Consider the following 24,631-nt stretch of genomic DNA (forward strand, 5'->3'; position numbering starts at 1 on the left):
TCCACGGGATGTCTATTCACAATCTCTGCACTTCGTTACTGTTTCTATGGTAGTTACAGAAGAGGAAGCGTGATTTTGATTGACATCCCCCTGGCTGTTCTACATCCCTAGCAGCCTCCTCCAACTCTTGCAGATGCGCCGTTGCCTTGTACACGGTGAAGCTGGGAAGACTACATCTCACTGCACGGTGCATGCCCAAGTAGTACAAGGCAATGGCGCATCCGAGAAAGTTGGAGTAGATTGGTGGTGGTGTATAATAGCTAGAGGGATGTCAATCAAGCATGGAGAGGTGGGTTTGGAGGCAGGACTATGTGACTCTTCAGGTAAGCGGCATCACCCCATGACCCCAATTACAGCATCAGAACCAAGCTCTGACATATACGGCTCCAGAACCAAGCTCAGTACATAAATACAGCACCAGAACGAACCTCAGTACATATATACAGCCCCAAAACCAAGCTCATACATATATACAGCACCAGAACAAAGCTAGGTATACATATAACACCAGAACAAAGCTCAGTACATATATACATCACCAGAACCAAGCTCAGTACATAAATACAAAACCAGAACCAAGCTCAGTACATATATGCATCCGCAGAACCAAGCTCAGTACATAAATACAGCACCAGAACCAAACTCAGTACATATATACAGCTCCAGAACCAAGCCCAGTACATAAATACAGCACCAGAACAAAGCCCAGTACATATATACAGCAATAGAACCAAGCGCAGTGCATATATATATATATATATATACACACTAGAACCAAGCTCATTACATAAATACATCACCAGAACCAAGCTCAGCACATAAATACAACACCAGCACAAATAAAGCTCAATTTAGTGAAACCCCTGCCGTATAGGTTTGTACGGCATAAAACTACAGCTCCCAGCATGACCCGAACAATAGTAAGGATATGCTCGGAGTTCCTGTTTCCCCAAAAAAAAAAATCATACCACCCATCATCTTGCTGCAGATCATATAGTGACTACAGTACTGATTAGAGGCAGAATAATCATTTACATTAAGTGACTCTCCGGTGACGTCTTTTCAGATTCTAGTTGTTCTTTTTCTCTTTTCTTCTCCATTTGGTCCAGACGTCTATGTGACTTATGCTGCTCAGCTATCTTCAGCTTCTCACTTTTCAAACATTTCTGCACCTATAAACTAAGATAAAATTCTCATGGTGCCGCACACTCTACCCCTAAACAATACACTGTGTCCTTGATTATAATAGCACCATACACTGTGTCTCACACACACACACACACGCACGCACGCACACACACACACACACACATACACACACACACACACACGCATGCACACACACACACACACACACATACACACACACACACACACACACAGTGCTCCCTGTAGATAGTTCCCCCATAGAGCCCCCTGTAGATAGTGCCCCCTGCAGATAGTGTCCCCTGCAGATAGTGCACCCTATAGAGCCTCAATAGAGCCCCCTGTAGATAGTGCACCCCATAGAGCCCCCTGTAGATAGTGCCCCCTATAGATAGTTCCCCCATTCAGCGCCCTGTAGATAGTGCCCCCATAGAGACCCCTGTAGATACTGCCCCCTGTAGATAGTGCCCCCCATAGAGCCCCCTGTAGATAGTGCTCACCATAGAGCCCATGTAGATAGTGCCCCCTGTAGATAGTGCCCTCATAGAGCTCCCTGTAGATAGTGCCCTCTGCAGATAGTGCACCCTGTAGATAGTGCCCCCATAGAGCCCCTGTATATAGTGCCCCCTGTAGATAGTGCCCCCCATAGAGCCCCCTGTAGATAATGCTCCCCATAGAGCCCCTTGTAGATAGTGCCCTGCCCACGTAGATAGTACCACAATGCCCCTGTAGACAGTGCCCATATAAATAGTGCCACAGTAGCCGCTGTCGATATGATCCACTGCAGACAGTGCCCACATAGATAGTTCCATAGTGCCCACATAATGGCAACACTGTAGATGGTGCCAGTGCCCACATAGATAGTGCCACAGTGACTACTGTAGCTAGAGCCCACATAGATAGTGCCAGTGCCAACTTAGTGCTACAGTGCCCACTGTTGATAGTGCCCACAAAGCTATTGCCACAGTGCCCATGTAGAAAGTGCCCACGTAGTGCCACATTGCCCATATAGGTAGTGCCGCAGTGCCACCTGTAGGTAGTGCCACAGTGCCCCCTGTAGATAGCATGACGGACACAACCCTGTAGATAGTGCCACACCCCCTGTAAATAGCGCCACACCCATTGTATATAGCACCACACACCCCCTGTAGATAGCGACACACAACCCCCTGTAGATAGCGACACACATCCGTAGCGTGAAGATTTGTCTTTTCTGATCAGGCCTGCTTCAGCGAAGCGACGCAGGTGGCTCAATGACGTCATAGCGCAACCTGCGTCACAAAAAAAGCGCCAAAACGTGGAAAAGGGAATCAATGCTTCCCTTGCCTCGCCAGCACTGTCAATTGTATCCACGTCCTAAGGACTTGTGGACTATCAGTTTTTAACGGTCTTAGATTACTCAGCACACCAATTGGAGTAAAGTGCTGTTTCTTTATTATGCCAGTGGCTATGTGCAACAATTCGGTCTGTAATAGACCTTCATCAGGCACCAATTCGTACTGGGATACTGTTTGTAGATGCTTTGAATTAATGGCGGCTGCCGAAACATTGCACATAGCCACTGGCATAATAAAGAAACAACATTTTACTCCAATTGGTGTGCTGATTAATCTTCTTCTGTTTCACAATTTGGTTGGGCCCCTACTCGTGCACCCATCTAACCTAGTGGTGTCTGAAACGCTAGAAATTAAAGTTTTTAAGGACCATCACATGGATTGATTTTTCAAAAACGGCTGTTAAAAACAGATCCATTGATTTCTATGGAAATGGCCAAAAATAGAACATGTCCTTTTTTTGACAGCCACTATTCATGGGCCGTGTGAATACACTCATAGAACTTCATTGTTCTGAAAACAGCCGTTTTAAACTGTGGTGTAAATATAGCCTTAACACCTTCCCGACCGCCCACTGTCTTTTGACGTCAGGCGGTGCAGGTGCCTAGTCTACAGAGACGTCTTTTGGCGTCGCTTTAGATGAGGCTGATGAGCACTCGTGTGAGCACTCATCCTCTAAGCAGGAGCTGTAACTCACAGCTCCTGATCTTAGAGCAGCCTTCTGAACACAGCTGGGCCGTGACCGCCGTCATGATCAAAGGGAATTCCCCTCTTTGATTGCATCACCGGGATTCCAGTGATGCGATCAAACAATGGGGAATCCCTCTGCAGTCAGCCCTGGGGACCTACAAAAGGACCCCAGGGCTGTCTGTTCCGTTTGCCTGCTGTTCGGGCACACTATGTGCTGCCCGATCAGCAGCCTGTGTCATAGTGACACAGTGTAATGCATTAGCATACAGGAGTATGCTAATACATTACAAGTAAAAAATAAAGTTATCCCTTGATGGGATTAAAAAAAAAAAAGTAACAAAACAAATAAATAAATGAAAAAAGTCCCAAAAAGAGAGTCTTTCTTTTGCATTAAATACATTTTATTGCCTCTACACTAAATAAAAACAAAAAACCTACACATATTAGGTATCTACACGACCGTAATAACCTGAAGAATTAATCGAATGGGTTATTTAGCGTGAAACATGAACGGGATAAAAAAATAAACAAAAAAAACTATTCCGAGAATCGCTTTTTCCTATATTCACACCGTAAAAAAAATATTTTTTACCCCCCAAACTGTGGGAAAAAAAATACTATTTCTCTCGCATAAAACAAGGCCTCATACAGCCACGTCAATGAAAAAATAAAAAAGTTATGGCTGCTGAAACGCACAGAGGAAAAAACAGAAAAATTGAGCTGGTCATGAAGGTCTTTTCAGGCCCGGTCATTAAGGGGTTAAACATCTCCTCTCTTTTGTATCCACTCTTGTGTTTGGCAAAAAAACAAAAACCTGCATCAAAACTGTATGTGTGAATCCATCTTAAAGGTAGTATTCTCTTTTCATTGTTTTTGTTTTTTTATTTTGCATACTTCTAATCAATACGTTTTATTACATTAGCTACAAATATCGTATGTTTGCCAATGTTCCTTTATGCATAATTTAACAGAAAAAAGCGTCAATTTGTTTGAAACTGTGGGTTAAGCAAATGGTCGGGAATGGGAAAATAGGAAAAAAAAAAAAATCTTAACCATCCTGTGATTGACTAGTTTGAAAATGTTTCTCCTTAACGTTTCTCTGGTGGATTTTTTTTTCAGGGAGAATGGAATGGAAACATTTAATGTATCAGCCACAATCCCAGGTCGAAATAAAGCAGTTTTTCTGCTGAAGTATGAGGAGCTTTTGCAAAGACGTCTGGGAGTGTATGAGCATGCAGTCAGTGTCCGTCCACTGCAGTTAGTGGGCAACCTATTGGTGGAGGTTAATATTGTGGAAACATCTGGTATCACCTTCCTAGATGTTCTCCCTCTTCAGAACAACAAGCACAAGAGTAAAAATATGGGTAAGCACTGCTAACATCGATAAAACGAGTTCTGCCCTTTAGAAAACCCCTTTAGCCAACATGGTTCACTAAACGTAACCGTGTGACTGGCACCTTATAGAAGTCTTATTTTTGTGCATTTAAAATACGAGGCAGCCTTTTCCTAGGATCGGAAATTATTTTGGGGTCTTTTTTTTATGGTACTTTGGAAAAAAGATCCATCAAAGCGGTTTGGCTTAACAACTCGCTATGGTTATATCAAATGTATTATCGACTTTAGTCTAATATTCCGGGGTGCGTTAACAGTCATGAGGTGGCTTAAGGAAGAGAAGTGTATGCCTAGTATGTTGTGAATTGCACCAACTTTATTATGTAGTACTTGTCATTTGAATCAGTTTGTCTTAATTTGCTTCAAAGCTCTCCAGATCCAGTAATATCTTGGAAGGTGTGTTCAACATAATTTAAGAACCATTGCCGGATAATAGGGAGGACACACGAAGCACACGTCCCAGGATCCCCACAACCTTAGGCTCTAGGGCACCTCCACCATACACCGTCCATGCCCAAGTTGTTTTTTTCAAACTGGTTGTTGAAATCACAGATGGATTGAAAGAACTGTTTGGGAGGGGGGCTGTGTGACACTACCTGGGAGGGGGGCTGTGTGGCACTACCAGAGAGGAGCTGTGTGGCACTACCAGGGAGGGGCTGTGTGCCACTACCTGGGAGAGGTGCTTTGTGGCACTACATGAGAGGGGGCTGTGTGGCACTACTTGGGAGGGGGGGGGGCTTTGTGGCACTCCCTGGGAGGGGGCTGTGTGGCACTACTAGGGAGGGGGCTTTGTGACACTACCAGGGAGGGGGGCTGTGTGGCACTACCTGGGAGGCAGCTGTGTGGCACTACCTGGGAGGGGGGCTGTGTGGCACTACCTAGGAGGTGGGCTGTGTGGCAGAGCCTATGAGGGGGGCTGTGTGGCAGTACCTATGAGGAGGGCTGTGTGGCAGTACCTACCAGGGGGGCTGTGTGACAATACCTATGAGGGAGGCTGTGTGGCACTACTTACAAGGGGGATGTGTGGTACAATCTACAGGAGCAACTGTGGCAATATCTACAGAGGGCACTAAATATATGGGGTCACAAACTGGGCCTAACTTCAATATGGAGGGACAAAGTTTTCTGCCATTTTACTGTCACCGTGAGTTCCTCCGCAAAGGGGCCCACTAAGTCTGTGTCGCCCAAGGGCCCACATAAACCTGGAGCCAGCCCTGCATGTGCCATTTATGTAATTAGTCATCTTATGTAGCAGAGGGACCTTTAGGCCCCCTAAAGCACCAGGGCCCCGGTGCAACTGCTTCTTCGGCATCCCCTGATAGAGGACATATGTAGAACAAGCATATTTGACAATGAGTAGATCCTTAAATATGGAAAAAGACAACAGAGAAGACACGTATGGTAAGGAAAAATTGTGACTGGTCACACATTTGCAAAAAAGGTATTGTCACGGGCACAGAGTATGTGGACCCACTAGGCCGCTCTACCATAGCGTGGAGGCAGCTGACCAGGTCACAGTCTATGCAAAAGTCAATGGCAGACAGTAATGCTTGGGTACCTGAAATAGTCCAGATGGTGGCTGTTTCTTCAGCACGGATGGAGGCTGGTGCGGCAGGTGGCGCCAGGCGTGGCGGGCAGTATCCGATGTGGCAGATGACACTGGACGTGGCAGAAGACACTGGACGTGGCAGAAGACACTGGACATGGCAGAAGACACTGGACGAAGACACTGGACGAAGACACTGGACGAAGACACTGGACGTGGCAGAAGACACTGGACGTGGCAGAAGACACTGGACATGGCAGAAGACACTGGACGTGGCAAACGACAGCAGGTGCAGTAGACACGACTCCAACGCTGGTAGGCACAGGACCTAGAACAATACGGAATACAGGAACGGGTAACAGGGCACGGGTAACAACTGGAACGGGGAAACACTAAGGGACCATTTGCGAGACAGACTGGGATAGACTAACAACGCTCAGGCAAGGATCAGAAGGCCTGGGGCCTTCTTATAGACCAGGAAATCATGGCAGTTGATGATGATGACGATCCTTTTGTGCCCGCGCTGGCCCTTTAAAGCCGTGCGCGAGCGAGCGCGCGCACCCTACGGGACACAGCAGGACGGAGCGGAAGTGAGCGCTGGCGTCTCCTAGGAAGGAGACAGGGGCCAGCGCTCACGGATCCATGGCTGCGGGCGTCGGGAGGTGAGTAAACCCGACTGCCCACGGCCATGGACGCTACAGGTATGTGCATTGAATGGACAAACAGGCACTACAAACAGACATTGACACTGTGTATATTGGGCTCACCAAAGAAAATCATTCTGTGGGCCTGCTCTGTGCTGTATATGTGCACTTTAACTGGTTTGTAAAGATTGCCATTATCATAACGTACATAGGTTATACTATCATTAGGGTCTAAAATGCGGTTAGCCCTAGTGGCATGTAAGCCACAAGTGGGTTTGTCCTCTGCTGAACCTCATGGGCCTCCCTTCTGGAAAGGTGATTTTTCATTCACCAGAGGACAGGACCTGTCCAACTATGATTACACAGTAGTTTGGCAAAGGGTAAGAACCACCATCATAACAGTCACAGTTGCTGTTCCATTTGGGAGTCCTCCATCCTTCTCACTTTGAGCTTGGAATCTGCACATAGTAAGCAGCATGGCTTATGTGTGGCCTGGAGCTGAGATTGTGAGTCCCACCTATGATCAGAGTTTTCCTGAACTCAAATGGGTGGGCAATGAGTAACTTTAAAGGGCAGAGGGTAAAGAGTACGATTATTTCTGAAGTCAGTGCTACTAGGTGCCATCACATCACACACCAGACTGATCACTGCATAGAAGAAAAGCTCTCCTAGCACACATGAAGAGTTTACTATTTAAAGCCATTTTTTTTAAATTATAATAATATTAAATTTTACATATTTACATAAAGATACTGTTTGTTACATATTTTCTATAGGGAATTGCTCTTTAACATAAATATTAGCATGCTTTAATGTACAATTTTGATATATTTGTTATGTAGTCCTCGTTTATAGTCCAGTAAAACACACTTGCAATTGTCTGCCTTTAAAAAGTTAGTAAAGCACAAAAATGTATTATGAGGCCATGTTCAGACATGGTGGAATTTTTCCGCTGCAAATGTTATTGCAGATTCGGGGCATTTACGCAATGAATCTGCACCAACATTTGCACATTTGACAGGTAATTCAAACGTTGCAGATATCACTGCGGACTTGCCACAGATTTCAGTTTTTGCATTGCAAAGGCTGAAATCTGCAGTGAAATTCCACTTCTTCTCTTCAATGGAATGAGCATGCTGCGGAGGGAAAAATCTGCACCGCAGACTAATTTCCGCACAGTTATTTTCTGCAGCGTCTGAACTGTTTCCTAAAAATTTATAGAAAGACATGTAAAAAACGGCTGCTGCAGAATTCCACTGTGGACTGTCCGCAGCGGAATTCAACAGCAATTCCGCACCACGTCTGAATGTGACCTTAGTGTCATATGTTTAAGTCAAAGTTTGTGGGTTAAATTACTTTTGGATAAAACCTGTATAAAAATTGTATAAAATGCTAATTTTTATATCCATTTATATTTTTATTTATACGCTCATATAATTAAATATGTGACAAACAGGAGGTCTCAAACAATATCGGACTAATTTGGTTGGTGAAAAAGTTTGAATTCATTAATGCATCTCTAAACATATTAAATACAAAATCTATTGTAATAATAGTTCTCCCTCCTCCTTAGACATATATATATACCACATGTGGAGATATCATATATCATTCACTGATATCTATACTCAGCACACAAGCCATTATGGCAGGAAACACTTCACTAACCTATTCATATTATGCACATAAATGTGTTAATCTGGAAAATAAAACAATAGCTAATTTCCTTCATTCTCACCATCCTGATGTCCTGAGGAAAATGATAAGGGGAACACACCTGGATGGGAAGAACAGTTATGTTACTATAGTAATGATCACCATAACTCATAATAAACAATGAACAGATGGGAAAATAATTAGCAATTACTATTCACAAAATGTCTGTGTGTAATACATTTTGTATACCACATATAACACATACATATAGGTTGGGACTTGGGAGCTGTGTGTTGCAGGGCCGACTGCTATCCAGGAGGTGCCGCTCAGGTAGCAGGGTAAGACAACAGCTTGGCAGCAGACCAAATGCACAGGAAAGGCAAACAAACCTGTGGAACTAGTGATCCCAGGATACACATAAAACCACTATACAAAAAGTAGATCTCTCAGGGGACCAACGGGTCCCACAGTTCAAACAAACACATACACAAGAGCAAAGCCTCCAACTAGAATCTCGGAAGAATTTAGCACATGCTAGAAACGGTATGTAGGCCCAAGAAAACTACTCTGCCATAATTAACCAGGCAAAGCTAAATGATTACCAAATCCAGACTCAGACTAAAGGCATTGCCTAGTAACGCCTAAACACAGAGATGACAAAAAATGATTGATTAACAGCAGTCCTGCTGCTAATCATAACACGTCTGGATTTTCCATGCGGAAATTCCACAGCGTTTTCGCAAGAGAGATTGATATACTGACATGCTACAAATTTACAATCTGCACGGCAGGTCAATTTCCGCACGTGTTTTCTGCAAGTTTTTTCTGCAGCATGTGCATGAGATTTGTTGAAATCTCATCCACTTTGCTGCTAGTGTATTATGCTGCAGAATTTTGGAAAACTATTGAAATTGTAATTGTGATTGTACCCTAATTGGTACAGTAAAGGAGTTCATGGTGGGAGTTTAGGTCTGAAGATCAGATTGATGTTAACTGGTACAAACTAACCTTGGTACTACACAATAGCATGGTCACTGAACATTATTATTATTATTATTATTATGATTATTATTATTATTACTACGTGTTTAGCCTTCCAAAACGAAATAATACTTTATATAATTGAAATATAAGATGACATTTTTAATTGAATATTACAAACAACTATGTGTAGGCAGAGTGAATATATTCAGGATGTCTGTAGCATTTCTGAGGTCTCATATCTCGCTTCCTGTGTCTCTACATCTTTGTATTTGCAGCTGGCATCAAAGTCCGTATAAATATATTATAAATAAAATACTGAAATGTGTCTTCACATCTGAGTGATGAGGTTATTTTTCTTGTATCTTGTTTGTTTATTGCATTTGGCATCATATAAAAGATGTCTACATAGGAAAATGATTTATCCCACAACAATAATAGAATTGTGCTTTCCCAGTGCACTGGAACAAATAAGCACACGGCTTTCATGCAGGGCCAATAATAGATATTCATTTGAGGCTCCAGATATATCAGTATTGAAATAAAGTAATGTATTTCCTGTGTACTTATCTAGGAAAAGTTATGTTACACATAAAAAGACACAGTACTGTAAACCTTGCACAATGGCTTCTTGTTTAGCTTCCTTATCAGTCTAAACAGCGGAAAGGAGCTGGAGTCAGGAAATGCAGAAATGTCAAGGTGTCACTTGTGAAGGCGATCCCTGGTTGTTTAGCAGGTTCTAAAAATAAATGCCAAGTGATCGACATTAGTATTTCAGCTAGTGTTACATTAAAAAGGAGTTTTCTGTGACTGCAATCAAACGTCTTTATAGACGCTCTTCGCTTTGGACAAATCCTGCTTGTTAAAGGTGTCCTTGACAATAAGCTGATCGTAAAGTGACCTCCCGCTGGGACTCCAAGCGATCAGCTTTAATCTGTGGGGAAAACGGGCAGTATGAGTTCAGTCACACATGACCGATTTCATTGCAGAAATTTATTCGACTAAAGATCAGTTTTATTAATCAGAATTGAACTTGCAGAAACTCATGCACCTTCTGAAGAAACAACCCCATTCAGATAAATTATTCAGATTTTCAGTTGCAGAACTTTCTGCAATAAAATCAGCTGGGTGTGACTGCAACCTATGGGAACGTCCACACGTGTCAGGTTTGACACACGTCAAATCCGATGACAATCTACATCCCATGCATGTGAATAGGTTATCCACAACCCTGTTCACATGCTATGGAAATTTTCCGCACTAAATCAACTGCGGAAAAAAAGTAGCATGATACTAATTTCTACAGATTCCACATGGAATAACCAAGTGTTAGGGCAGATTCAGACGAACGTTGCGTTTTTGCAAAAACGACTTGACAGCTGCGTGTGTCATCCGTGTATGATGCGCGGCTGCGTGATTTTCGCGCAGCCGCCATCATATAGATGAGGCTAGTCGACGCCCGTCACTGTCCAAGGTGCTGAAAGAGCTAACTGATCGGCAGTAACTCTTTCAGCACCCTCGACAGTGACTGCCGAACACAATAGCGAGAAACCTGTTAAAAAAAAAGAAAAAGTTCGTACTTACCGAGAACTTCCCTCCCGGCCGTTGCCTTGGTGACGCGTCCTTGGTGACGCGCCTCTCTTGACATCGGGCCCCACCTCCCTGGATGACGCGGCAGTCCATTTGACCGCTGCAGCCTGTGCTTGGCCTGTGATTGGCTGGAGCTGTCACTTGGACTGAATTGTCATCCCGGGAGGTCAGACTGGAGGAAGAAGCCGGGAATTATCGGTAAGTCAGAACTTCGTTTTTTTTTTACAGGTTCATGTATATTGGGATCGGAAGTCACTGTCCATGGTGCTGAAACAGTTTAACTCTTTCAGCACCCTGGACAGTGACTATCTCCTGACGTCGCGTACCGGAAATTTTTTTGCCAGGTTCGGGCAAAACGAGTTCGGCCGAACCCTGTGAAGTTCGGTTCGGTTGTCCTGGTTCGCTCATCTCAAAGACACTCCGTTTGGATGCTTGGAAACAGAAAAGCACATGGTGCTTTTCTGTTTACGTTCATCCTTTTGACAGCTGGTGCGCTGTTTCAGTCGGTTCGCACGGAAGTGCTTCCGTGCGACCTGCGTGGCTTTCACGCACCCATTGACTTCAATGGGTGAGTGATGCGCGAAATACGCGGAGATATTGAACCTGTCGCGCTTTTTGCGCAGCTGACAAATGCTGCGCAAAAAGCACGGACTGTCTGTACTGCCCCATAGACTTGTATTGGTCTGTGCGTGGCGCGTGAAAACCACGAGGCCCGCACGGACCAATACACGCTCGTGTGAATCCCCCCTTAGTCTCATTAAATAACAATGGGCTAATCATCATGCAGATCTGCTGCACACATGCAGCACATCCACGACAGAAATTTGAGTGAATCCTTAAGTTAGATTTAATACCGGCGATTAAACTGAGTCTAAGGGCACGTTCAGACGTGGCAGAGTTTTTCCGCTGCAAATGTTGGTGCAGATTTGGGGCAATTACGCAACGAATCTGCACCAACATTTGCATATTTGACAGGTAATTCAGACGTAGCAGAAAAGACAGCGGACTTGCCACAGATTTCAGCTTTTGCATTGCAAAGGCTGAAATCCGCAGTGAAATTCTGCTTCTTCTCCGCAACAGACAGTGCATGCTGCGGAGGGAAAATTCCGCACCGCAGCCTATGGTCCGCAGCGGAGTTTTCCGCAACGTCTGAACTAACTTGCCTAAAAATTTATTGAAACAACTGTAAAAAACGGCCGCTGGAGAATTCCACTGCGGACTGTCCGCAGCGGAATTCCACAGCAATTCCGCCACATCTGGCCGTGCCCTTAGTGATCAATTTCCTGGTAGCGCCGCTACAGGAGAAATTAAGCATTACACAGTGCCCATTCATATCAATGGGATGTATGTGTAATGCAGAACAAATCCTACAGAGAGGTAGATGCTCTTTATAGCTGCTCTTCTTTCTGGCCAAGAGATAAGGATCCAAAACAGGGGACCCCCACTATTATCTCAGAATTCCCTAATAGGGGTATAGGAAACTGGGTTACTAAACTGGATAACCCTTTTTAAGAGAAGGCCACCTCCAGAGCACTGAGCAACGGGAAACATAGGTCAAGATTTACAATATTCATTGCCTCTTTCACAGCTATTGTTCCAACTTTGGAGTTATGCATTTGAGGCATTGTATTAGGTTTGTTAATAATCGCAACTCAATTTACATGAAGTAACATACAATGTGGCTGGTCTTTACCTTGTCACAGCTATAATGCTGAAGTTGGGGAGTTAAGGCGACTCTGTCACCACATTATAAGTGCCCTATCTTGTACATAATGTGATCGGCGCTGTAATGTAGATTACAGCAGTGTTTTTTATTTATGAAATGATCACTTTTGAAAGAGTTATGACCTATATTAGCTTTATGCTAATGACTTTCTTAATGGACAACTGGGCGTGTTTTACTTTTTGACCAAGTGGGCGTAGTGGAGAGAAGTGTTAAATGACAGAGATTACGTTTGCCTTGCTGTAAATCTCACACAAACGTTACCGAAGTGTCAGGATTCTGAATAGACATCACTTCCTGGCTGGTAGTGATGTCTATTCATTGTCAGGACACTTGAGTAACGGTAATGTGTGTGTATGTGGCTGCACATAGTGATCTAGTAACAACACTATGTGCTGTGTAAATGAATGCGGAGAAGTGTATGACGCTGATTGGTCACTGATTGGTCAGCGTCATACACTTCTCTCCACAACGCCCACTTGGTCAAAAAGTAAAACACGCCCAGTTGTCCATTAAGAAAGTCATTAGCATAAAGCTAAAATAGGTCATAACACCGTCAAAAATGATAGTTTATCTAAATAAAAAACACTGCTGTAATTTACATTACAGCGCCGATCACATTATGTACAAGATAGGCCACTTATAATGTGGTGACAGAGCCTCTTTAAATAGAAGTGGCACAAGCAGGAAAAGGTTCCCACATTTGGATGTATATATTAATGTCAGTGCCTAGAGCTTGTGTCTTTGGGATCACATGCGAGATGACTGCTATGCATAAAAAATCACACTCCTGTAATAAAGATATGGATTGAAGAAATTTCTAAATTATATTTACCTAAGAGGGACTCTTAAGAAGAATTGATGTTGGAATTCCAACAGTTAAATGGATGAAGATTAGTAGTTGTTTGACTGTTCAAATGCCACATAATAACCTAATCCCATTAAAATTTCATTTGAAAGACTTGAAACTTATTACTCATTGTCATAAATAATTAAATTATTTGGCTTCATGTGATTGATTTGGTATAATTTTACAAACAGCTTTTTCCACTATATGCAATAAAAAGTTTGCATGTGTGTTTGAGCAAGTAAGTTAACATACCGCACCTTCACTTAAGATAGAAACCCTTGTAATATTTTTTTCACCATTTTTTTTTTAACATAACTCGAGCATTAAACCATTTGTACATTTTACAAGCAATATAGTTATATAATGGAGTTACCATAACAATAAATTAAAAGAATATATATATATTAAAGAGCCCACACACAGCCCCCTCCAGATGGTGCCACACAGCCCCCCTGCAGATGATGTCACACAGCCCTCCCTTGTAGATGGTGCCACACAGCCCGCCTTGTAGAAGATGCCACACAGCCTTCCCTTGCAGACGGTGCCACACAGTCCTTTCTTGAAGACGGTACCACACAGCCCCCCCTGTAGATGGTACCACACAGCCCTCCCTTGTAGATGGTGCCACATAGCCCACACTGTAGATGGTGCCACACAGTCCCCCCTTGTAGATGGTACCACACAGCCCTCCCTTGTAGATGGTGCCACATAGCCCACACTGTAGATGGTGCCACACAGTCCCCCCTTGTAGATGGTGCCACACAGAATGAGAGAATGGGACCGCGGCAGAGCAGACGTATCAAAACAGCTGATCGTATCCGGCATACAGAGCGTCTATCAGCAGCGATCAGCTGTTTTGATACAACTGCTCTGTGCAGCCCCCCCTTCCCTACATCCTAGCTGCGCCCCCGGGGCACATGCCTCGCCTGCCCCCCCTAGTACGCCCCTGGTGTTACAATACACTTTACTGTAAGCTTTGGAACAGGAATGACCCGGAAGAATGTAGAATCATTAAGTTTTTTCTCCCAACTTCCCACAGTAATAGAAAATTGCACTATGGCTATAAATGAGATTTTCTCGAATGACAATAAATATTTAAACACCTATGAGATGTTATAATTTTACCAGTTTATGAAATGGTCAGAATTGTTTCTTTCTCCAACAGATGGAACAACGCCTCCTCCTTCAACCGTAATCAATCAGACGGAAAACTTTGCAAAAATAACATTCAAACCCAATGTGTTCCAGCAAGCAAAGATCACTCAAAATGGGATTCTGGGTGATTTTGTTGTCCGCTATGATGTAAAAAGAGAGCTCAGTGTTGGAGACATTCAGGTATCTGAAAATTAGAACTTTTTTTAAATGGGGCTTCACAAGATTAATCTTCACAAACTAGTATGGAAACATTTAATGCTATTCCTGATAATCTCCAAATCTTACAGGCTCAAAAGGGTAGATAAGAAATATAGCTGGATCAGTCCAATAGAAGCCGATAGTAATTGTAAGAGAACATAGCGTCTTACCACCTCAAACAGATATTTCTCTGATTTGATGAGCATGGTCCCTTGCCAGTCTTTGGCATCCAGCGATGATGTGCAATGTCGACATGTGACCGCTGCAGCCAATCACAGGCTGTAGCAGTCACATGTGACGACACCTCATCGCTGGAGGCCGAGTGCACAGAGACCAATGGGGGACCAGGGAAATGTTGCAATGAGAGCTCTAGGGTAGGTAAGCATATTGGATTTTTTTAGACTCTCAACTGTTTTCTGCAGGGAAAAATCGCACAAAATCCACATGATAATGTTGCATTCGTCTTAGGCTTCGTTCACATCTGCGTCACGGCTCCGTTCTGATGTTCTGTCTGAGCTTTCCGTCGGAACGGAGCCCTGACTGACACAAACGGAAATCAGAGGTTTCTGTTTCCATCACCATTGATTTTAATTGTGACGGATCTGGTGCCAATGGTTTCCGTTTGTCTTAGTTGTGCAGGGGTTTTGTCGTTCCAGGTTCCGGTAATCGACTACGCTATTGATTCCGTCAAAATGACGAAACCCAACAGAACCCCTGCACAACTGACACAAACAGAAACCATTGGAACCGGATCCATCACCATTGAAATCATGGTTTTATGGAATCATGGAAACCTGTGTCAGTCAGGGCTCCGTTCCAATGGAAAGCTCCGTCGGAACGGAGCCCTGGCACAGATGTGAACGAAGCCTTAGGCGTATAAAACTAAACTTAACCTGCTCCTGTTTAAGTAAGTGGTCATGCTTTGTTTGCATATAAAACTAAACCACTATGTTTTATGTATGAACAAACAATAAAAAGGTCCAATAAAAGTCATGCTGTGATATCTCATGTTACTACAATTATACTGACTTGTTTAGGTCATTTTAACACAAGTTACCATTGCTCTTTTTGTCTAGGTTTTAAATGGATACTTTGTGCATTACTTTGCACCCACAGATCTGCCTCCGCTGCCAAAGAATGTAATTTTTGTGATTGATACAAGCGCTTCTATGGTAGGAACTAAAATTAGACAGGTGAGTGTAATATTTATTTATTTTTTTACAAAGAAGGGATTTATAAAAAAAATTAGGAAACACGCTGTGTTTATGGCTGACTGGCTTTATTTTCCCTAAACCCCAGCATGCTCTGATTTGGTTTTGCATTTTCATGTAATTTTATAGGGTAAAGTGGAGCATGAAAAAAAATGTCCTAGCTCTATATGCTGTGATAAGGGGTACAAACGTATGCAACTGTATGCCTACACAATTGCCTACGTCTACCAATGACTTATGAATGTAAAGTAAAGTGTGAGCCGAAGACATTCTAATTTCCTGTCAAAAATTCTTTGCGTAAAAACCCAATAAAAATAGATGTTCAGTTGTACATTAAATGGGTTGTCCAGGAATTTAACTTTTTCACCAATGGTAATAAACCTGTAATATATAGAAAAATGATAGAATAGAAAAACAATATTTTTTTATAATAATTTACATGTTACTTATTATCAAAATTCTACTTCAGTCCCATGCCTTTGGTTCTTTATATTCCGGTGTGTACATAACAACGAAATATCACATGATTGCAGCGTCCAGCCACAGACTATAGTGATGTTTCATGCATAGTGACGGATAACCCATGATAGTGATTGGAAGATGTGTTACGTCACTATGGAAGCAGTGTCACTGCTCCTTTTTCATCATTCTAGAGTAGGACTAAAAATAATTTTAACAGTAAGTATATTTGAAAGTTTTTATATTTCTCACTTTTTTATGGCATTTGAGGAAAAGTCCTTTAGCACTTCTATAGATTGCAATTGAACATACACGTTTTCTGCTCTCTGAGCAGGGTTGAGGAGTAAACAATAGGTCATGTTCTGGGAGTACTGTTAATAACTTACCTACAGGCAAATAAAAATGGTCATGTGTGCCAGGCAATATAACATACACAATCGAGATCAATACAACATATCCGTAACGTACTAACCTTGTCCCGCTCTAGAATTTCACTCCTCGGCGAGCCGAAATGGCGCTGTATAAATGCTTAATACAGAACAATATATCAGTTTATGGTGGCACTATTAGATAGAAAAAAAATAATGGGTGACATCATATCTGTTTCAGAAGGCAGCGCCACACTATCAGCACCAGGATTAATTAATATTACTGAAGAAGACTTGTTACATAGGTTGAAAAAATACACAGGTCCATCAGGTTTAACCTTTCTCAATAAATTACCCATCTTTCATTGCTTGATTAACTATAACCCTCAATGCCATTTGTCAATAAATAAGCATCTACCCTTTTTTTAAATGCTGACATAGTACACTACTGTTCAAAAGTTTGCGGTTACCCAGACAATTTTGTGTTTTCCATGAAAACTCACACTTATATTTATCAAATGAGTTGCAAAATGACTAGAAAATATAGTCAAGACATTGACAAGGTTAGAAATAATGATTTTTATTTGAAATAATAATTTTCTCCTTCAATCTTTGCTTTCGTCAAAGAATGCTCCATTTGCAGCAATTACAGCATTGCAGACCTTTGGCATTCCAGCTGTTAATTTGCTGAGGTAATCGGGAGAAATTTCACCCCATGCTTCCAGAAGCCCCTCCCACAAGTTGTAATGGCTTGATGGGCACTTCTTGCGTACCATATGGTCAAGCTGCTCCCACAACAGCTCTATGGGGTTGAGATCTGGTGACTGCGCTGGCCACTCAATTACAGATAGAATACCAGCTGCCTGCTTCTTCCCTAAATAGTTCTTGCATCATTTGGAGGTGTGCTTTGGGTCATTGTCCAGTTGTAGGATGAAATTGGCTCCAATCAAGCGCTGTCCACAGGGTATGGCATGGCGTTGCAAAATGGAGTGATAGCCTTCCTTATTCAAAATCCCTTTTACCTTGTACAAATCTCCCACTTTACCAGCACCAAAGCAACCCCAGACCATCACATTACCTCCGCCATGCTTGACAGATGGCGTCAGGCACTCTTCCAGCATCTTTTCAATTGTTCTGCGTCTCACAAATGTTCTTCTGTGTGATCCAAACACCTCAAACTTCGATTCGTCTGTCCATAACACTTTTTTCCAATCTTCCTCTGTCCAATGTCTGTGTGCTTTTGCCCATATTAATCTTTTCCTTTTATTAGCCAGTCTCAGATATGACTTTTTCTTTGCCACTCTGCCCTGAAGGCCAGCATCCCGGAGTCGCCTCTTCACTGTGGACGTTGACACTGGCATTTTGCGGGTGCTATTTAATGAAGCTGCCAGATGAGGACCTGTGAGGCGTCTATTTCTCAAACTAGAGACTCTAATGTACTTGTCTTGTTGCACAGTTGTGCAGCAGGGCCTCCCACTTCTCTTTCTACTCTGGTTAGAGCCTGTTTGTGCTGTCCTCTGAAGGGAGTAGTACACACCGTTGTAGGAAATCTTCAGTTTCTTGGCAATTTCTTTCATGGAATAGCCTTCATTTCTAAGAACAAGAATAGACTGTCGAGTTTCACATGAAAGCTCTCTTTTTCTAGCCATTTTGAGAGTTTAATCGAACCCACAAATGTAATGCTCCAGATTCTCAACTAGCTCAAAGGAAGGTCAGTTTTATAGCTCCTCTAAACAGCAAAACTGTTTAGAGCGGTGCTAACATAATTGCACAATGGTTTTCAAGTGTTTTCTAATCATCCATTAGCCTTCTAACACAGTTAGAAAACACAATGTACCATTAGAACACTGGAGTGATGGTTGCTGGAAATGGGCCTCTATACACCGATGTAGATATTGCATTAAAAAACAGACGTTTGCAGCTAGAATAGTCATTTAGCACATTAACAATGTATAGAGTGTATTTCTGATTAATTTAATGTTATCCTCATTGAAAAAAACGGTGCTTTTCTTTCAAAAATAAGGAAATTTCTAAGTGACCCTAAACTTTTGAACGGTAGTGTACCTCTTGGGGTAGGGCATTCCCTAGTTTGACTACTCTAACTGTAAAAAACGCTTTTCTATATTGATATCTGAAACTTCTTTCTTCCACACGCAATCGGTGTCCCCTGGTCCTTTCTAGAGTACTTGGAAGGATCAGATCATGTGCTAGTTCTCTGTATTGACCACACATATACTTATACATATTAATAAGATACCCTCTAAGACGTATTTTTTTCCAAGCTGAACAAGCCCAATTTTTCTAGCCTTTCATTGTAAGCGACACCTCCTATCCCATTTAATAATCTAGTTGCCCGCCTTTGAACCCTCTCCAGTTCTTCTATGTTCTTTTTACAATGTGAAGCCCAAAACTGAATTCCATATTCTAGATGTGGCCTAACAAGGGATTTATAGAGGGGTAATATTACATTTGAATCCCGGGTTTTTATCTCTCTTTTTATACACCCTAAAATCCTATTTGCTTTCGCAGTTGCTGCCTGATATTGAGTGCTGCTGCTTAGTTTATTTGTTACCAGAATACCCAGGTCGTTCTCCTGTTTCGTTATCCCCAGTTTTATTCCATTTAACGTACCGTATTTTTCGGACTATAAGATGCAGTTTTTAGCAAGAATAAATCTTGCTAATAAGTCCCTGCGTCTTATAGTCGTCAGTCAGGAGAACCAGCAGCCCCGGGCCCACTGACCGCTCCTTACTTAACCCCTTCCCGACCTGAGATGTGCCGGCACATCATGGAGCAGAAAGGGGATGATGTATGGAGCGGGCTCACGTGCTGAGCCAGCTCCATATACTGCAGATGTAAGCTTCTGACATGCTGCTCTAACGGCCAGGAACAACGATGGCGCTGTTCCTGGCCGTTTAACGAATTAAATGCCGCGGTCAATAGCACCCGCGGCATTTATAGTGGTTTTCCAATGAAGGACATTTATGACATATCCACAGGATATTGTAGAAAATATTCCACAGCACTCACTTGCTCAGATTCTTTCCACTTCAATTTTGAAAAAGAAATGCAAAGTCCATGTCCAGAAATTCCATCCAGACAGATGACTAGTATACAAAACTTGAGGACAGCATCAATATTGCAAAAATATAATAGTGTATATTAGCACATCCCAAGTATATCAATAAAGCTATGTTTCGACTCTGCAAGAGTCGAAAGGTAGCTTTATTGATATACTTGGGATGTGTTAATAAACACTATTATATTTTTGCCATATTGATGATGTCCTCAAGTTTTGTATACTATATCCACAGTATATGTCATAAATGTCAGATAGATGCAGGTCCCACCTCTGGGACCCGCATCTATCTCTAGAACGGGGCCCCCTAAAACCCCGTTCTATCTTACCTGGCTCCGCTGTCTTCCGGCCACTTCCTGGTTACATGGTCGAGTTCTGGAAACAGCGTAATTCGCTGTGCTACGCAGTTTCCGTAACTCCTGTAGAACTGAATATTAGTTACGGAAGCAGGGTAGCATGCTACGCTGCTGTCACTTAGGGTCTGTGGACCCACTAGGCAGGACAGGTACTTGCTTCTCCATCATAGCGGTCAGGAAGTGGCAAAGAAACATGCGGGTCAACACTGCCAAGAGGAGTAGTATGAGGAACGGCAGCTTGTGCCTCCTGCCGACGTGCAAGAATGTTCAACGCCTGGAGGAGTTGGTCCGGTCGAGATCGGAGGTCTAGCATATTCGCCCGCATCTCTTGTGACGTCGTCATAGTCTTGAATCGACCAGCCTGAGCGTACATGGCCTGAGCGTACTGTCACGAAGGGCCTGTGGACCCACTAGACCATACCGCCTTGGCGGTATGGCAGCTGGCCAACAGGGCGCAGGTAAATGTCTATAGTATGTATAGGTACCTGTGGCAGCTCAGACAGCAGCAAGGCAGGCTCGGCTTGGACTAGGCAGCAGGTAGACGTCAGGTGAAACAGGTCAGACGTGGGATACAGCACGACACGACTTTGGCACAGCACAGTGCTCGACCAGGATAGTATGGAATGCTGGGAACAGGAACAGGAACAGGCACACATTAGGAGGCCATCACATAGAACAACAGCACTCAGGCATAGAAGCAGGGAGCAGGACCCCTCTTCTCCTTGTGTCAGCCTTCCGTTTCATGCAGTCGACTGCCATTAGGATGAAGGATCGAGTCTGCTGCCAGATCTGCAGGAAGTCTCTAAAAGCGGAGTCAGCCGCTGGTACCTCAGAAGTATCGGGCACCGGGAGAGGAATTCGTGGTTGCTGGCAGTAAACAATGAAGAATGGTGTATTCCTTTTGGACTCGCTGGTGTGATTATTGTAGGAGAATTCAGCACATGGGAGCAACTGCACCCAGTCATCATGCTGCTTGGAGATTAAATGGAGTAGGTAGTTCTCCAAGATCTGATTGATCCTCTCGACCTGACCATTGGACTGAGGATGGTAGGCAGAGGGAAAAGTCCAACTTCACACCGAGGAGTCCACAGAGGGCTCTCCAGAACTTTCAGGTAAACTTAACCCCCCGATCAGACACAATATGCTGCGGAAAGCCATGCAGGCGGAAGATGTGTTGGATGAACAGCTTGGCCAGCTGAGGAGCAGAAGGAAGACCGGTCAGAGGAACGAAGTGGGCCATCTTCGAAAATCGATTCACCACCACCCAGACAGCACTGCATCCAGCAGAGAGAGGCAGGTCCGTAATAAAGTCCATAGCTATATGCTGCCAGGGAGCATTGGGCACAGGCAATGGCTGGAGCAGACAAGCAGGTCTGGAGTGAGCGGCCTTGTTGGCTGCACATACAGAACAGAAAGAAACGAAGTCCATAATGTCCTTGGGCAGCGTGGCCCACCAGAAATGACGAGCAATCAGAACCCAGGTCTTACGGACCCCCGCGTGACCTGCCAGTCTAGAGGAGTGTCCCCAGCGGAGGATTCTTCCACGATCAGCCAGGCGCACAAAAGTCCTCCCTGGAGGAATGTCCCCAACTTGCAGGGGATTGACAGAGACAAGGCAAGACGGATCAATAATGTTCTGTGGAATCTCCATGGTGTCTTCTGTCTCTAAAGACCTGGACAAGGCATCGGCCCACACATTCTTTTTAATAAACAGATTTTTATTGATCCAGTATACAGCTAATCATTACATACAGCAATGAAACATTGCAAACAAAGCATTGGGATAAGGAACACATTTTTTACAGAAAAACAAAAAAATAAAATAAAAGGAAACATACAAACAAACAAACAAACAAAACTCAGGATCCAGACACAGCAAATTGACCACATATTCGACTAAGGTATCATAAGAGTATGTCGGAGTAAGTAGAGTCAGTCCATTGATCCCATAAGGAAGTACGAGCGTAGGACCCTTGAATAGAGGCTAAAGCGCGTTCCATAACACAATTATTGTTAACATATAAAATCACTTCACTCATACTAGGCACTCTTGTAGATTTCCAGTATTTTGCAATCAATATTTTTGCACACAGTACGTTTCTGACACCTGGAGAGAAATCCACCAATCCCACATGCAGTAGGGCTAGAGCAGGGGCGAGCTGAATGTCAACCCCTAAAAGAGATCGTAAGAAATCTTCTACTTGCTGCCAAAAGCTGGACAATACTGTACACTCCCAGAAAATATGGAGGATGGTACCCTTAGAAGTGAGGCACCTCCAGCACCTATCTGATGATGTTGGATATATTCGCGACAAACGACTAGGAGTGTAATACCACCTAAACATTATTTTCCTAGACGCTTCCAAATGTGTAGCGCACTTAGAGAGAGAGCAAGCTAGATTGTAAGTGGCTTCCCAATCCTGCGTACTTATAGGGATTCCCAGATCTCTCTCCCAATGCCCCAGACAAGGAAATTCCTCCCGAAGCAAACCCTCACACAATACCTTATAAGTTTTTGATATCCCTTTGCATGTTTTATCCAGGTAAGTGAATGACAATTCAAAAGGCGTTTTAGGGGAATCAATCAGAGGAGGCAATGTACTCAACAAATGACGTATTCTAAGGGATTTATAGAAGTCCCTACGGGGTATGTTGTACTTCAGACATATATCATTAAAAGCCATTAGATGAGTTCGCTCCATAATGTCAGAAATACACTCAATGCCGGACAACAGCCAATTTTGGATATCAATATCAGGTATCAGAAGCGGAAGCAGTCGAAGAGGAAGATCAGAAAATCTCACCGGGATTATAGGGTGCAAAACAGTAAATTTTTTCCAGACCTGGAGCCCTGCATCAATCGTTAAAAAAGAAGATTTAGATATTTTAGCACCAGTGGATAATAGCCACATGCGTGCTTCTACAGAAGATCCATCAAGTAATTCCTTTTCCATAGAAATCCAATGTTTCATAGTAACTTTAGTCTTCCACATTCTGGCTTGATCCAAAATTGCTGCATAATAATAATGAGCCAAGTTCGGGAGACCCAAACCCCCTTTAAAAATTGGCTGGTATAATACCTCCGCAGCTACTCTAGGGCGGGAGTTTTTCCATATATATTTATTAATTATACCATGGAGTCTTTTAAGATAAGATACCAATAGCAGAATAGGTAAATTTTTAAATAGATATAGTATTTTTGGGAGGATCATCATCTTAACCGCAGAGATTCTCCCTACCCATGATGCCTCATACTTCATGTACTTGGATAAGTCTGCTTCTATCGCAGATACCAATGGTATATAATTATATTTATATAAAAAAGAGGTGGGGTAGGTAAGTTGTATTCCTAAGTATGAGAAAGAGTGCTCAACCCAAACAAACGGAAATTTCTTCCGGAGAGAGTCCAAAAGAAGACGAGAAATATTCATACTCAAAACCATAGACTTAGTAACATTAAGCTTATAATACGAAATTGCACTAAAAGCCTCCAATATCTTAGTGACCTCTAATAGAGATGTCTCAAGGGCAGATATAGCAATGAGCACATCATCCGCAAATAAGCCAATTTTATGAGATATATCCCCCACCGTTATCCCACTAATAGCAACAGATGACCTAATGGAAGTAGTCAACGGCTCCATCACCAAGGTAAAGATGAGTGGAGATAAAGGACACCCTTGTCGAGTCCCATTGGTTATGTTAAAAATTTTTGATGTACATCCAGAGGTAAATACCAATGCAGAGGGAGAAGAATATAGGGCCATTATACTATGATGCGCCGTACCATGAATTCCAAATGCCTCCAGAAGTAACCGCAAATATCCCCAATGGACCCGATCGAAGGCCTTCTCCACGTCCAAGGAAAGAAGCAGAGAAGGTGTCCGATCTCGCTCCACCAGGCCCAACAAGTCCACAAAACGCCTTGTGCTATCAGATGAGAGCCTCCCCTTTACAAATCCCACCTGATCCTGATGTATCAAATCAGGCAAAATGACGGCTAGGCGTTCCGCAATTATTTTAGCAAACAATTTTAAGTCTGTATTCAGCAATGATATAGGTATGAAGTTACCCAGTTTGTCCGGAGTTTTCCCCGGTTTAGGTAAAACAACTACTGTAGCTTTTAACATTTCCGCAGGGAAATTACCACCTTGCTGTACATCAATAAACAGATTCAATAAATGGGGTAGGAGAAGAGAACCAAATTTTTTGTAGTAGTCTACCGTGAGACCATCGGGGCCAGGAGCCTTATA

The 24,631-nt window shown here is 43.1% G+C and overlaps 1 protein-coding gene across 1 annotated transcript in view; it reads left to right on the forward strand.

The window, feature by feature from the left end:
• Positions 1–24,631, forward strand: part of ITIH5 (inter-alpha-trypsin inhibitor heavy chain 5) — an 80,099-nt gene that overhangs the window by 14,714 nt on the left and 40,754 nt on the right. Inside the window, exons 5-7 of the mRNA XM_075857471.1 lie at positions 4,290–4,534; positions 14,718–14,887; positions 15,982–16,098. Of these exons, the coding sequence (XP_075713586.1) occupies positions 4,290–4,534; positions 14,718–14,887; positions 15,982–16,098 (532 nt within the window). The remainder of the gene's footprint in view (positions 1–4,289; positions 4,535–14,717; positions 14,888–15,981; positions 16,099–24,631) is intronic.

The sequence above is a fragment of the Rhinoderma darwinii genome, chromosome 3, assembly GCF_050947455.1.
Source record: "Rhinoderma darwinii isolate aRhiDar2 chromosome 3, aRhiDar2.hap1, whole genome shotgun sequence".
Lineage (NCBI taxonomy): Eukaryota > Metazoa > Chordata > Amphibia > Anura > Rhinodermatidae > Rhinoderma > Rhinoderma darwinii.